At 34.4% G+C, this 14,741-nt stretch overlaps 1 protein-coding gene across 1 annotated transcript; it reads left to right on the top strand.

Annotated features, from left to right (window-relative positions):
* Positions 1-623: 623 nt before the first annotated feature.
* LOC132302646 (protein ASPARTIC PROTEASE IN GUARD CELL 1) lies at positions 624-2,483 on the top strand. Its single transcript, XM_059799556.1, has one exon. It carries the CDS (start codon positions 910-912, stop codon positions 2,362-2,364), a length of 1,455 nt encoding a protein of 484 aa, XP_059655539.1. The 5' UTR covers positions 624-909; the 3' UTR covers positions 2,365-2,483.
* Positions 2,484-14,741: the final 12,258 nt, after the last annotated feature.

Here is a 14,741-nt window from a genome sequence, read left to right as displayed (position 1 = left end):
AAAAATTAAAATAATGCCTTATGTTTTAAAATAAATGTCCTTTTTTATTTATTGCTGTTTCAAAATAAATGTCAGAATTAAAATTTTATTTTAATTTTTTATTATTATTTTTACCTACGGACTAGTGACCTAGCGGTATCAGCCTCTTACTTCCTAAAAGGAGATTAATAATTCAAGTCTCAAAAGAAACGTGTGTGTGAGTATCAATTAGAAATTTAAGAGGGTGTAATCTCAACATATGAGGTTTACTTAAGTTAAGCTAATTTTGTCATTGAGAGGGGGGGGGGGGGTGTGGTTTTGACCCATGATCTCAGGCATCAACAACCACTTACACATTATGATTGAAAAAATCAAAAAAATAATATAAAAAAAATGCAAAATAAAACGTGACAAGCTTAGATTTATGGTGTTAATGATGTTATGGTACCAATAGTGCCATGGTGATTATTGGTGATGATGTTCCATCTATGCCTGCCTACCTTTTGACCTACCAAAAGTCCCCACTACCAATCCCCCAATCAATTTGCTCCCTAAATCATGCCTTAATGTACTCAGGTGACCATATATTTACTTAAACAAAGCATACTATAAAGTACAACATTAATCATTCTTATTTCTATTAAACCCTTAACTTAAAAAGCCCACATTAAGCATCCATGTTGTATGAAAATTTTCATCTTTCATAGGTGTACCAAACACTTCCAACACTTCAAATCAAAAACTCCAATTTCTAGATTTCATCCAAATCTTCTCTCCATTATGACTCTTGTTTTTCTTCTCACGACTCCATCGTGAATACTTCTAAAATACCACTCTGTCTTCTTATATATATATATATATATAAACTACATACCATCTCAAAACCACTCTCTCCGTCTCTCTCTCTCTCTCTCTCTCTCTCTATCTACAATGGCAGAAAAAGTTGTCTTCTTCTTCATCCTGTTTGGTTTCTTCTATAGTTCAGTTCACTGTCGGAGCTTGCCAGAGAGCTCCAACACTGTGGTTCTTGATGTCACTGACTCGATTGAAAAAACCCTAAATGTGTTTTCATTTGATCTCGAAACCACTGTGGCGTTGACCCAACAAGAACAGAGCTTCTCATCTTCGTCGTCGCTCTCTTTTCAGCTCCATTCTCGGTCGTCCCTTCATAAAGCTTCAAATGGAGACTATAAGTCGCTGACCTTAGCTCGACTCGAGCGTGACTCAGCGCGAGTCAGATCGATTCAGACCAGGTTAGATCTGGCTGTTAGAGGCATTGCCGAGTCAGATCTAAAGCCAGTGGATACCGAGTTAGAAGCGGAGGATTTAGAGGTTCCGGTGATTTCGGGAACGAGTCAAGGAAGCGGTGAGTACTTCTCCCGAGTCGGAATCGGTCGACCAGCGAGTCAGGTGTATATGGTGCTCGACACGGGCAGTGACGTCAACTGGGTGCAGTGCGCACCCTGCGCCGACTGTTACCAGCAAGCCGACCCCATCTTCGAGCCGGCTTCGTCGTCGTCGTACTCGCCTCTCACGTGCGAGACTCGGCAGTGCAAGTCGCTCGATGTTTCCGAGTGTCGCAACGGCTCGTGCCTCTACGAGGTGTCGTACGGCGATGGCTCGTACACCGTCGGTGACTTCGTGACGGAGACCATCACGTTCGGCGGCTCGGCTTCGGTTAACAACATAGCCATCGGCTGCGGCCATAACAACGAAGGCTTGTTCGTCGGAGCCGCCGGCTTGATCGGGCTCGGCGGCGGCTCGCTCTCCTTCCCTTCTCAGATCAACGCCTCTTCCTTCTCTTACTGCCTCGTTGACCGTGACTCGGACGCGGCCTCAACTCTCGAGTTCAACTCAGTAACCCCGCCTAACGCCGTCACGGCTCCTTTAGTCCGTAACAGTAAACTCGACACCTTCTACTACCTCGCCTTAACGGGGTTCAGCGTCGGCGGCGAGTCGATTTCAGTCCCTCCGACGGCTTTTCAGTTGGACAGCAATGGCGACGGTGGAGTCATAGTTGACTCGGGAACGGCCGTGACTCGGTTACAGACGGACGTATACAACTCACTCCGTGACGCGTTCGTGAACGGAACGAAGAGCCTGCCGTCTACTAACGGCGTGGCGTTGTTTGACACTTGTTACGATCTATCAGGGAGAAAGAGTGTGGACGTTCCAAAGGTGTCGTTTCGTTTTCCGAACGGGAAGTCGTTGGAATTACCGGCTAAGAATTACCTGATACCGGTTGACTCTGCCGGAACGTTTTGTTTTGCCTTCGCACCGACGAGCTCGTCGTTGTCTATAATCGGAAACGTACAGCAGCAGGGGACACGTGTCAGTTATGACCTTTCCAACAATCTTATTGGGTTCTCGCCAAATAAGTGCTAGAAATCAGAGGAATGTTTAGATTTTATTTATTACAGTATGTGTTTAATGCCTATCCTTCTATGTTGTAATAATTATTTAGATTTATTATCCAATTAATGTCTATCCTTATTGGTTTTCCATTTTTGAGGGTACGTATATCCGTGGGTCATAACAATACAACAAAGAAATAAATTAAAAATAAGTTAAGAATGGACTTATAAGAACTTTGGGAATGAACCTATTGCAACAAATAACAAAGCTCATGTTGTAATCATAGGAGAAAGTCTGAGTTTGGTGGCAGGGTTTCTGTTGAAGTAAAAATGGGTGAATTTTTTATTATTATTTTTGTTTCAACAAAGTTGGTGAGTGTAATATTTGCATAGAAAAACAAAAACGAAAAGAAAGATTTCCAAACTGATTAAAAATATTTTCTTGTTTTTTTTATTTATTTAAAAAAAGCAATTTATGTAATAAATATATTGAAACATTGGGTTGGTAATGGCACCGGGAGAACCGTGAAAGAATTAAAAGATCAATTTGAATGTGAAGGTAGCTTTTATTGCGAGGACAGTTCTCTTGTGGTTTGGAAATGTGTTTTTTTTTTCTTTCTTTTTTTTTTTTTGACATTACTTTGTTTTCATTTACTACAACTATAATGTTTGGGATTAATTCAACGAGAAGATGATCTGGCAAGAGATGGTTCTTTTTAGGAGTATGCTTTTTGAGATTACTTTATTGGGGAACGAGAGGTGAGTGGAGAAGTGGGAACAGCAACATGTAATTTATTCTCCTTTCAAAGCCAAAGAATTTTGACCTTCTATGACAACTATTTAGACTATATAGTATTTAACTTCATCACATTGACTAAATAGGATGATCAAATAATGTGAAATTCAAGTAATAAGGTAAATTAGAGTGAAACTTCTAGTCATTTTAATATTTTAGTGGTTATATACAAGTTAGTTCCTTTTTTTTTTTTAACAAAATATTATGAAATGTCTAAATTGTTTTTATTTTTTAAATTTTTTTGATAAAAGAATAATAAATAAACTAAAAGACAATTTATTACATAGTCATAACTAAAAATAATAATAACATATGCATTCAGTGCATTAACTAAGTATTAGCTTTTATTTTGAGACCATGGAACTGTTTAGACTAATATATTACTTGTCTATGCATTCATGATCCACTATTGAGGAAATTTATGGAGGAGAGTGTTCTAACGTTTCAATATATTAATTTCGATAATTGTGTTTTCTAAATAAAAATTAGTGGTCACTCGACTTTTATAAAGTGCGTTGCAATCCATAGTGCCATTTTATAAAACTTAGAATGTATGGACTAAGTGGGAGATTGTTGGAATTTGTATATTCATATATTTAAATAATAAAAATTATTTTATGGTCCTATGCATTACATTTTCTAAAGTAGAATTGCAATGTGAATATTGATACTTGATGGATTGGGTTGTACTTTCTAATTTGGTGGTCTAATTGGGAGTATGGTTTTTATACTGTTGGATTGTGGTTTTCCAACTTATTTGGTGTGATTTAATTTTAACCATTAATATCTAAGTTTCCATGATAGAAAGAGAAACTTAGGTATGCTTGTTTATACAGAAGCCGTCCCCCCCTATTGTTATTAATATATAATGGTTTTAAAACCCTTATGCAGACCCATCGTATCGACACTAAGGAATTCCCAAAAGGTATCTAAAGTTTAATCTTCTAATCAGGTATGATATCAAAATCTCTCTTTAATTGATAATTAATTTTGATTTCTACATGTTATTTATTATTTAAACCCAACAATTTATCCCTAGTAACCTCTTCTTTTGTTTTCGCTTCCGCATTTCAAACTCGATATCGGGTCAGGTTTTGGTCTTCTTAGTTAATGCACTGAATCATGAGATTTGGGGCATTACAGTTTAAGTAGTATTTTATAATTTCAAAACTGTCCTAAACAATTAGAAGATGGAAATTGTTATTCTACTCATGTCCAATCTAATTAAAAGGGTATGATAGTAATTTGGTTGTTATCATTTTTTTTCTCTTCTCCCCTCTATCTTATCCACAATCATTTCGTTTCTTTTCTCTCATATCTATCCAAACATGAATAGAGATTATTTTTAGCATTTCATTTCATTTATTTTCTCTTATAACTAATGCTATCATTTCATTTATTTTTTCTTCTATGCATCCAAACAAAACCTTAGACCCTTTTATCCTTAGATTTGTGTAAATTTTTGTTTTCCAATTATATTATTTTTCATTATTTTTTTAAAGTGAAACACTTGGCTATTAAAAACAAAATTAATTAATAAAGATAACACGGCATCATGCGAATATATTTATTAATTACTTGGGTAAATTACACTCGCACCCTTTAAAATTTTTCATATTGACATGCTTATATAAGTTGGCCTATTGTTCTAACAGTGGCACCCCCTCACGTTTGATAAAGTTAACAAATACACCACTGGCCACTTCTGACACGTGGTGAATTGACGTTATTTTCTTTTGACTTGTTAGTTAACCTATTTGAATCATGGAATTACCTTTATAACCTTTTTAAATTATTTTATTGGACTAAACCAACCTTCTCTACTATTTACTTCATTCTTTATCAACCAAACTATATATATACAAGGAAAGAGACTATATATATACAACATACATATATATAACTTTACCGATAAGATACCATTCTTACCAACTACATATATATATATATATGTTATGATAAAATCCTTACAGATTTAAATAGATCCATTTACAAATTACTTTAATCTTCATCTCTCTATAATAGTAATTGTGAGAGGCAATGAATGTCTTAGTAATTTAACATTAGTAAAAGGGATGAACTTAGTTTCTTCCATTTATTACAAAGTCATAACTAAAAATAATAATAACATATGCATTCAATTTTTACTACGGAGTATAAATGGAGTATAAGTCGTACATTTATTCCCAACATTTTAATGGATTCTAAACTCATTAGCATTTTATTATCAAATAATATGATTTATTGTTCTAATTGGTAGCATGATAATCACAATGACATCATTAGAAAGGAGAAATAAACGATTATATAGCAGAAGACATATTAATTAGAAAGAATTGAAAAATAGCGGTTTAAGTATTAGTGATTGTGCAACTATTATTTATTAATTTTTTAAAAAAACATTATATCTTATTCAAGGGTGTTATATATATATATATATATATATATATATATATATATATATATACTTAAACTTGTTAAAATGGTATTATTTGTCTCACACATTATTTAATCAATATTGACATAAATATTATAATAAGCATGCATGGTTACATATATTAACTAATCATGACTAGTGTCAAAATCTTTTATAAAAAATATATATCTTACAGATTCAATGATTTGCTTCGAATATTTTTGTCGTAAATTAATTAGTGGGTAAGTAAATATATACAATTTCCATCTTCTAATTGTTTAGGACAGTTTTGAAATTATAAAATACTACTTAAACTGTAATGCCCCAAATCTCATGATTCAGTGCATTAACTAAGAAGACCAAAACCTGACCCGATATCGAGTTTGAAATGCGGAAGCGAAAACAAAAGAAGAGGTTACTAGGGATAAATTGTTGGGTTTAAATAATAAATAACATATAGAAATCAAAATTAATTATCAATTAAAGAGAGATTTTGATATCATACCTGATTAGAAGATTAAACTTTAGATACCTTTTGGGAATTCCTTAGTGTCGATACGATGGGTCTGCATAAGGGTTTTAAAACCATTATATATTAATAACAATAGGGGGGGACGGCTTCTGTATAAACAAGCATACCTAAGTTTCTCTTTCTATCATGGAAACTTAGATATTAATGGTTAAAATTAAATCACACCAAATAAGTTGGAAAACCACAATCCAACAGTATAAAAACCATACTCCCAATTAGACCACCAAATTAGAAAGTACAACCCAATCCATCAAGTATCAATAATCACATTGCAATTCTACTTTAGAAAATGTAATGCATAGGACCATAAAATAATTTTTATTATTTAAATATATGAATATACAAATTCCAACAATCTCCCACTTAGTCCATACATTCTAAGTTTTATAAAATGGCACTATGGATTGCAACGCACTTTATAAAAGTCGAGTGGCCACTAATTTTTATTTAGAAAACACAATTATCGAAATTAATATATTGAAACGTTAGAACACTCTCCTCCATAAATTTCCTCAATAGTGGATCATGAATGCATAGACAAGTAATATATTAGTCTAAACAGTTCCATGGTCTCAAAATAAAAGCTAATACTTAGTTAATGCACTGAATGCATATGTCTTCTTAGTTAATGCACTGAATGCATATGTTATTATTATTTTTAGTTATGACTTTGTAATAAATGGAAGAAACTAAGTTCATCCCTTTTACTAATGTTAAATTACTAAGACATTCATTGCCTCTCACAATTACTATTATAGAGAGATGAAGATTAAAGTAATTTGTAAATGGATCTATTTAAATCTGTAAGGATTTTATCATAACATATATATATATATATATATATATATATATATATATATATATATATAGTTGGTAAGAATGGTATCTTATCGGTAAAGTTATATATATGTATGTTGTATATATATAGTCTCTTTCCTTGTATATATATAGTTTGGTTGATAAAGAATGAAGTAAATAGTAGAGAAGGTTGGTTTAGTCCAATAAAATAATTTAAAAAGGTTATAAAGGTAATTCCATGATTCAAATAGGTTAACTAACAAGTCAAAAGAAAATAACGTCAATTCACCACGTGTCAGAAGTGGCCAGTGGTGTATTTGTTAACTTTATCAAACGTGAGGGGGTGTCACTGTTAGAACAATAGGCCAACTTATATAAGCATGTCAATATGAAAAATTTTAAAGGGTGCGAGTGTAATTTACCCAAGTAATTAATAAATATATTCGCATGATGCCGTGTTATCTTTATTAATTAATTTTGTTTTTAATAGCCAAGTGTTTCACTTTAAAAAAATAATGAAAAATAATATAATTGGAAAACAAAAATTTACACAAATCTAAGGATAAAAAGGTCTAAGGTTTTGTTTGGATGCATAGAAGAAAAAATAAATGAAATGATAGCATTAGTTATAAGAGAAAATAAATGAAATGAAATGCTAAAAATAATCTCTATTCATGTTTGGATAGATATGAGAGAAAAGAAACGAAATGATTGTGGATAAGATAGAGGGGAGAAGAGAAAAGAAATGATAACAACCAAATTATTATCATACCCTTTTAATTAGATTGGACATGAGTAGAATAACAATTTCCATCTTCTAATTGTTTAGGACAGTTTTGAAATTATAAAATACTACTTAAACTGTAATGCCCCAAATCTCATGATTCAGTGCATTAACTAAGAAGACCAAAACCTGACCCGATATCGAGTTTGAAATGCGGAAGCGAAAACAAAAGAAGAGGTTACTAGGGATAAATTGTTGGGTTTAAATAATAAATAACATGTAGAAATCAAAATTAATTATCAATTAAAGAGAGATTTTGATATCATACCTGATTAGAAGATTAAACTTTAGATACCTTTTGGGAATTCCTTAGTGTCGATACGATGGGTCTGCATAAGGGTTTTAAAACCATTATATATTAATAACAATAGGGGGGGACGGCTTCTGTATAAACAAGCATACCTAAGTTTCTCTTTCTATCATGGAAATTTAGATATTAATGGTTAAAATTAAATCACACCAAATAAGTTGGAAAACCACAATCCAACAGTATAAAAACCATACTCCCAATTAGACCACCAAATTAGAAAGTACAACCCAATCCATCAAGTATCAATAATCACATTGCAATTCTACTTTAGAAAATGTAATGCATAGGACCATAAAATAATTTTTATTATTTAAATATATGAATATACAAATTCCAACAATCTCCCACTTAGTCCATACATTCTAAGTTTTATAAAATGGCACTATGGATTGCAACGCACTTTATAAAAGTCGAGTGGCCACTAATTTTTATTTAGAAAACACAATTATCGAAATTAATATATTGAAACGTTAGAACACTCTCCTCCATAAATTTCCTCAATAGTGGATCATGAATGCATAGACAAGTAATATATTAGTCTAAACAGTTCCATGGTCTCAAAATCGATTCCATTTTAGGATTCAAGCAAATATAATGGTTTTTACTGTATTTCATGAGATATGCAAACTGCATGTGTTCTAAACACACACCTCACTATCCGTCCTGCTTTATACCGTTGCGGTATGTTACCTGAACATATTATAGCAAATCGCCAACATTCTGTTCAGTGTGAGGGTTTACCGATATGGAACCAATCTTATATTTAGCCCAAGCTATCCTCATAGAGCGTTAACGTTCCCACAAGCAAACTTTAGTAGTTATGTTTGGATTTACCAATATGGTGCCAATTTCACATCTAGCCCAAACAACTTCATGAGTGAAATAACACGTGCACATATCATATATAACAATGTAATAATAATAATGATGATGTATCATAACTTTATTTTCATGCAAATAACTATCACCATAAGGTGTAAATAAACTGAAAGAAAATAACTGCAATGCAACATGATGTAATAGATAAATCAGACATCATAACACAATGACTCTTGAATACCAATCCGAATCACGTGTTCTTTAAATATTTTTGATTGAAGACCTTTAGCGAGAGGATCTGCAATCATCCTTGCTGTATCTATATGGGGAACCTCAATAATACCTTGTTTAGCCTTCTCGCACACGTAAAGGTACTTTACATCCATGTGCATATTACGCTTAGTCAATTTTTCATTTTTCACATATTTTGTGACAGCTTCATTATCACAAAAAAGTATTAAAGGCTTGTGTATGGAGTCCACAACCTTTAATTCCATAATAAAATGTTTCAACCACATGGCACGTTTGGTCACTTTATAACAACTGATCAACTCTGCATACATAGTTGAATATGCGATAATGGATTACTTAAAGCTTTTCCATAATATAGCTCCCTGAGCCAACATAAAAATATATCTAGAAGTGGATTTTCTACTACTCAAACAACCTGCATAGTCCGAATCAGAATAATCAATTATCTCCAAACGATCTAATTTCATATACACCAAGATAAACTTTTTTGTTCTCTGAAGATACCTCAAAACTTTCTTCATAGCCCTCCAATGGGCAATACCTGAATTTTGCTGAAATCTTCCAAGCATCCCAACCACATAATTTGGTCTAATGCACGTCATAGTATACATCAGACTTCCAACTGTAGATGCTTATGCGGTGACATCAATTTTACTTATCTCAATCTCATTCTTAGGAAATTGTTCATCTAAAAAAATATCCCCTTTTACAACTGGAACCTTACCAAGTGCACAATTTTCCATCCCAAAAGTTTTTAAGATTTTATTAATATATACCTTTTGAGATAAACCAAGTGTGTCTGTCGTGCGATCTCCATGGATCCTAATACACAGGACAAACTCAGCATTGCCCATATCCTTCATATCAAAATGACTTGATAAAAAATTCTTCGTATCATGTATCGCATGAATGTCATTCCTAGTTAGTAAGATATCATCAACATATAAGACAAAAATAATAAAACGACTCACACTGACCTTGAGATATATGCATTTGTCTCCAACATTCTCCTTAAACCCATAGCTAGTAATCACTTCATCAAATTTCAAGTACCACTGTCGTGAAGCTTGTTTAAACGCATAAATTGATTTCTTTAATTTACACACTTGATGTTCATGTCCCTTAACCACAAAACCTTCAGGTTGAGACATGTATATCTCTTCCTCAAGGTCTCCATTAAGGAATGTTGTTTTCACATCTATCTGATGCAACTCAAGATCATAATGTGCAACAATAGCAAGAATAACTCTCAAAGAATTCTTTGCTGAAACTGGAGAGAAAGTCTCAGAGAAATCAACACCTGGCTTCTGCTTGAAACCTTTAGCCACCAATCTAGCTTTATATCTATCAATATTTCGAAGTGAATCCCTCTTGGTCTTAAAGACTCATTTGCACTCCACCGCATTACGATCTGTAGGTAAATCAGCAAGCTCCCACACCCCATTAACATCCATAGAGTGTATTTCATCTTTCATAGCATCTATCCAACTAGAAGATTCATGACTCTCCATAGCTTCATTAAATGAAAATGGATCCTCATGCTCTCCAATGTCAACCTCACTAACAAACACTTCAAAGTCATCAGGTATAGCAGACCTCCGAGTTTTAGAAGATCTTCTAAGTTGAGCAGGCTCAGAAAGCGGATTAAAAGTTGAAGCAAGAGGCTACATACGAGCAATAACTGAAGGGGTAGGACTAGGAACTCTGAATGGAATCACTAAAGTTGGAATTAAATTTGTAATAAATGGAATAGGCACAGAAGATTGATCCTCTGTAAAAGAGAAAGTACGATGATCCAAACTCCCACTGGATTCGTCATTCTCAATAAATTTTACATGAATTGTCTCAACAATCTCCATAGGGTCTAGAGGGACAATAAAATTTGTAACCAAATGATCTCTCAGGATACCCAATGAAATGACAAGTAACAATGCAAGGATCAAGCTTTTTAATATCAGGATTGTACAACTTTGCCTCTGCAAGACATCCCCACACATGCAAATGTCGAAGATTGGGTTTACGACCTGTCCAAAGCTTGAAAGGTATTTCAGGAGCTGCTTTACATGGCACCCTATTAAGAATATAAAAGCTTCTCCCCAAAAGTTCTCAGATAGTGAAAAACAGCTCATCATACTGCGAACAATATCTTAATAGGTGCGGTTTCTCCTCTTTGCAACTCCATTTTATTCAGGAGAATCAGGTGTGGTATACTGTGGCACTATACCTTGCTCCTTGAAGTACGTGACAAAAGAACCATGATTCACACCTTCCTGGTCCATTCTCCAATAAAACTCACCACCTTGGTCTGATCTTACAATTTTAATCTTTTTGCCTAACTATTTTTCAACTTCAGTCTGATAGATCTTAAACATGTTAAGTGCATCGGACTTTTGGTGTATTAGGTACAAATAAGCATACCTTAAGAAATCATCAATAAAGGTAATAAAATACCTTTGTCCTCCTCGAGAAGCGGTTGGAAACGGCCCACAAATATTTGTGTGAATAAGGTCCAAAAGACTAGATGACCGACCAGCCTCAAAATTGCGTTTCTTCCGCATCTTCCCCTTGACATAGTCAACACATAAATCAAAATCTGAAAAATTTAGTGGTTGATAAGCGCCGAATATTGTATATTCAAGCGCCCTAAATTACATTAACAAAGTTCAGTTATTAATTATTTTATGTAGATTAACTCCATTTGCATGTTTTTATGCATTTTCAGGTTAAAGTGCAAAAAGGAAGCAAAAATGATGCCTTGTGGAATTTTGAACAAAAAAGATGCCATTTCTGAATTTCTGGCAGCAGTGATCCTGACTTTTGTCACCATTTTCGACCTAGCAAACTCAAGAACTAGACTTCCATCATAACATGAAAGATTTAGATCTCTGAATCAGCTTTCCAAATCTTCAAGTGGTTCATCATTCGGAGTTCGGAGCAGAGAGTTATGATCTTCGTAACAGAGGTGCGCAGAACTGCCTGGCAGCACTGAAGTACTGCCTTTCTCCCCATTTTCGACTAACCAGACTTGAGAATTGGGTCTTTATCAAAACATGAAGTATTTAAAGCACTGAATCAACTCTCCAAATCTTCAAACAGATCATCATTCGGAGTTCGGGGCACAAAGTTATAGCAGTTTTCCCAAAATAGGTCAGCGCTGAGCAAGAGGAACATGTTGCACATTGCACTAAGTTAGAGTGCTCGAGATCACTTTTTGAGTGCTCGAAAATCAGGCAGATTGCACTCGGAAATGGCTCAATTTTAGCCACTTGCACATTGGTTTCCTCAATGCCATCTTCCTTCTTTATGAAGTGGTTGGAGGTGTTCCTTGGAGGAGAGAGAGAGGGTGTGTTGGAGAATAAAAAGCTACCAAAGGCCACACATTTGCTATCTTTGATCTTTAGCAAGATAGATGAGAGAGAAGAGAGCAAGGAGGAAGGTGTTCTTGAGTGCTACAGTAAGAGCTCGAAAATGGAGATGGAGTCTTCTTCTTCCTCTTCAATTTTTGTATCCATGGATAACTAAACCTCCATCTAGGGAGGTGATGAAACTCCTCCTTGTAAGCATGTCTAGTTTTTGATATATTTTGGGGAATGAAATGTGTATTTGACTAGTTCCATAATCTAGAGCATGTTACATAATGTAATGGATGTTTTACTGTTCTAAAGATCATGTTGCATTAAATACTCTTGTCTTAGATGATTTAATCTCATGGTTGTATGGCTTGTAGTTTCATAGTGACAATGAAGCTAAGACTATGGAATGGTTTTAATGGCATGATTTTGAGTAGCTTGTTAATTCATTGCTTAAGAATTTCTTTTGATGGATTAACCTTGTGACTTGTTATCATGTGCTCTCATCAATTGGTTACTTGTTTGACAATCTCTAGCTTAGTGAGCATGTTGAGGATTGCACCATAGTTTAGGTAATTTAAGCATGTGGAGCTTTGATAGGTTGTTCTTACATTTTAATTAATTGAATTTCTTGAAGATGATATAGTAGTCATGAATTGCTATTCATCAAGGTCATTTCTACATTAATTCCCCAAATCAATCATATAATTAGCTTGTGTAGAGGTTTGGAGTGGATTCACTTCCCTAGACTTCCTTCTCTAAATCTTCTCTTTTAATCTCCTTCAATTTATTGTTGTATGCATTCTGAATTTGTAGTTAAGTGACAACAAACACAACCTCTATGAACACCCCTTCATCATCCTAAGAATGACTCTAAACACTTAGGTTGCCTTAGACTAGCGCAGTCCCAGTGGTTCGACTTACCCGACCAATAGCCCTATTTTACAATGATTTGTGCTATTGCGAAGGTTGATGTATAGTTGATCAACCGATCAGTGGTCTTATAATCTCATCCTTGACCAAGCGTTCAAGTCTCTTTCAAGAACATGCCCCAATCTTCTATGCCACAATATAGATGAATCCTCTCTAATAAAAACACGTTTTGATCCGGAAGGTATCGAATCCACAGAAAAATAAGAAACAGGTATATGAGAATCATCCAACAATAACTGATATAAACCATCAACTAAACAACCATGTCCAACTATATTATTACCATAATGAATAGTAACTAATCCATCACCAAAAGAAAACCAAAAACCCAAAGCATTAAGTCTTGAAACTGAAAGTAAATTATGCCTAATAGTAAGAACATAAAAAACATCATAAAGCTCTAAGGAAAAACTAGCGTGTTACACTAGTGAAATTGTCCCAATAGCAGCAACATGAACCGCATCAGCATTACCCAACACCAATTTCTCCTCAGCCCTGAGTTTTCTCTGGCTTCGAAGTCCCTATGATGAACAAGATATATGAATAGATTCACCCGTATCATTCCACCATATATGATTAGGCACATTTACTAAGTTGGATTCAAATATTACCATAACAACTCCCATACCTGCTTTGTTTTTCTTTAACCAATTTTTTGTAACTGTAGCAGTCTTTCTTTTGATGTCCTTTCTTCCTACAGAACCAACATTCATCATTCGCATTTGAATACTCAATGTCTTTTCCTTTGTTGTTATGCTTTCCATTTTTCTGAACTGCCTGATTCCCTTTCTTGTCGCCTTTCCACTTGAAATTATTCCTGTTTTTACTGCTTACGACAAAATGAGCTGACTCAAATTTGGCACCCTTGAGCCGCTCTTCCTCGGTCACACAAAGTGCCAATAGCTGATTAATGTCCCATTTTGTCTCTTGTGAATTATAATTTACCCTGAAAGTATCAAAAGATCTAGGCAGAGAATAGATCACTATGTGGACCAATAACTCATCATTAAATGTGATTCCCTGCTCCCTGAGACCGTTAACCAGCTTTCATATCTTATAGATGTGCTCTCTCACTGAACCACTGCCATCATAATTGGTTGACATAAGTTGTGTCAAATAATAATACTGAAGTTGCTTCTTGGTACCCATGAATTATTTCTTAAGTAAATCAAAAAGCGCCTTGGCAGTTTCAAATACAGGAATACCACCACGAATAGTCTCACCAATAGAAGCATGGATCAACCTGATGGCCATGGTATTAGCCTTAGTCCACTTAGCATGCAACAACTTTACTGCTTCAGAAGACTCTTCAGTGATTGCAGCGGGTTTTTCTTTATAAAGTACGAACTCATAGTCCAAGAAACCTAACATAATATCAACAGTCGTCATCCAAGTAGTATAGTTCAAACCATTCAATG

This window comes from Cornus florida, unplaced genomic scaffold, assembly GCF_030987335.1.
Source record: "Cornus florida cultivar Cherokee Brave unplaced genomic scaffold, ASM3098733v1 CherokeeBrave_3.0.0_Hap2_Chr04, whole genome shotgun sequence".
Lineage (NCBI taxonomy): Eukaryota > Viridiplantae > Streptophyta > Magnoliopsida > Cornales > Cornaceae > Cornus > Cornus florida.
This window is presented reverse-complemented; position numbering and strand designations above follow the sequence as displayed.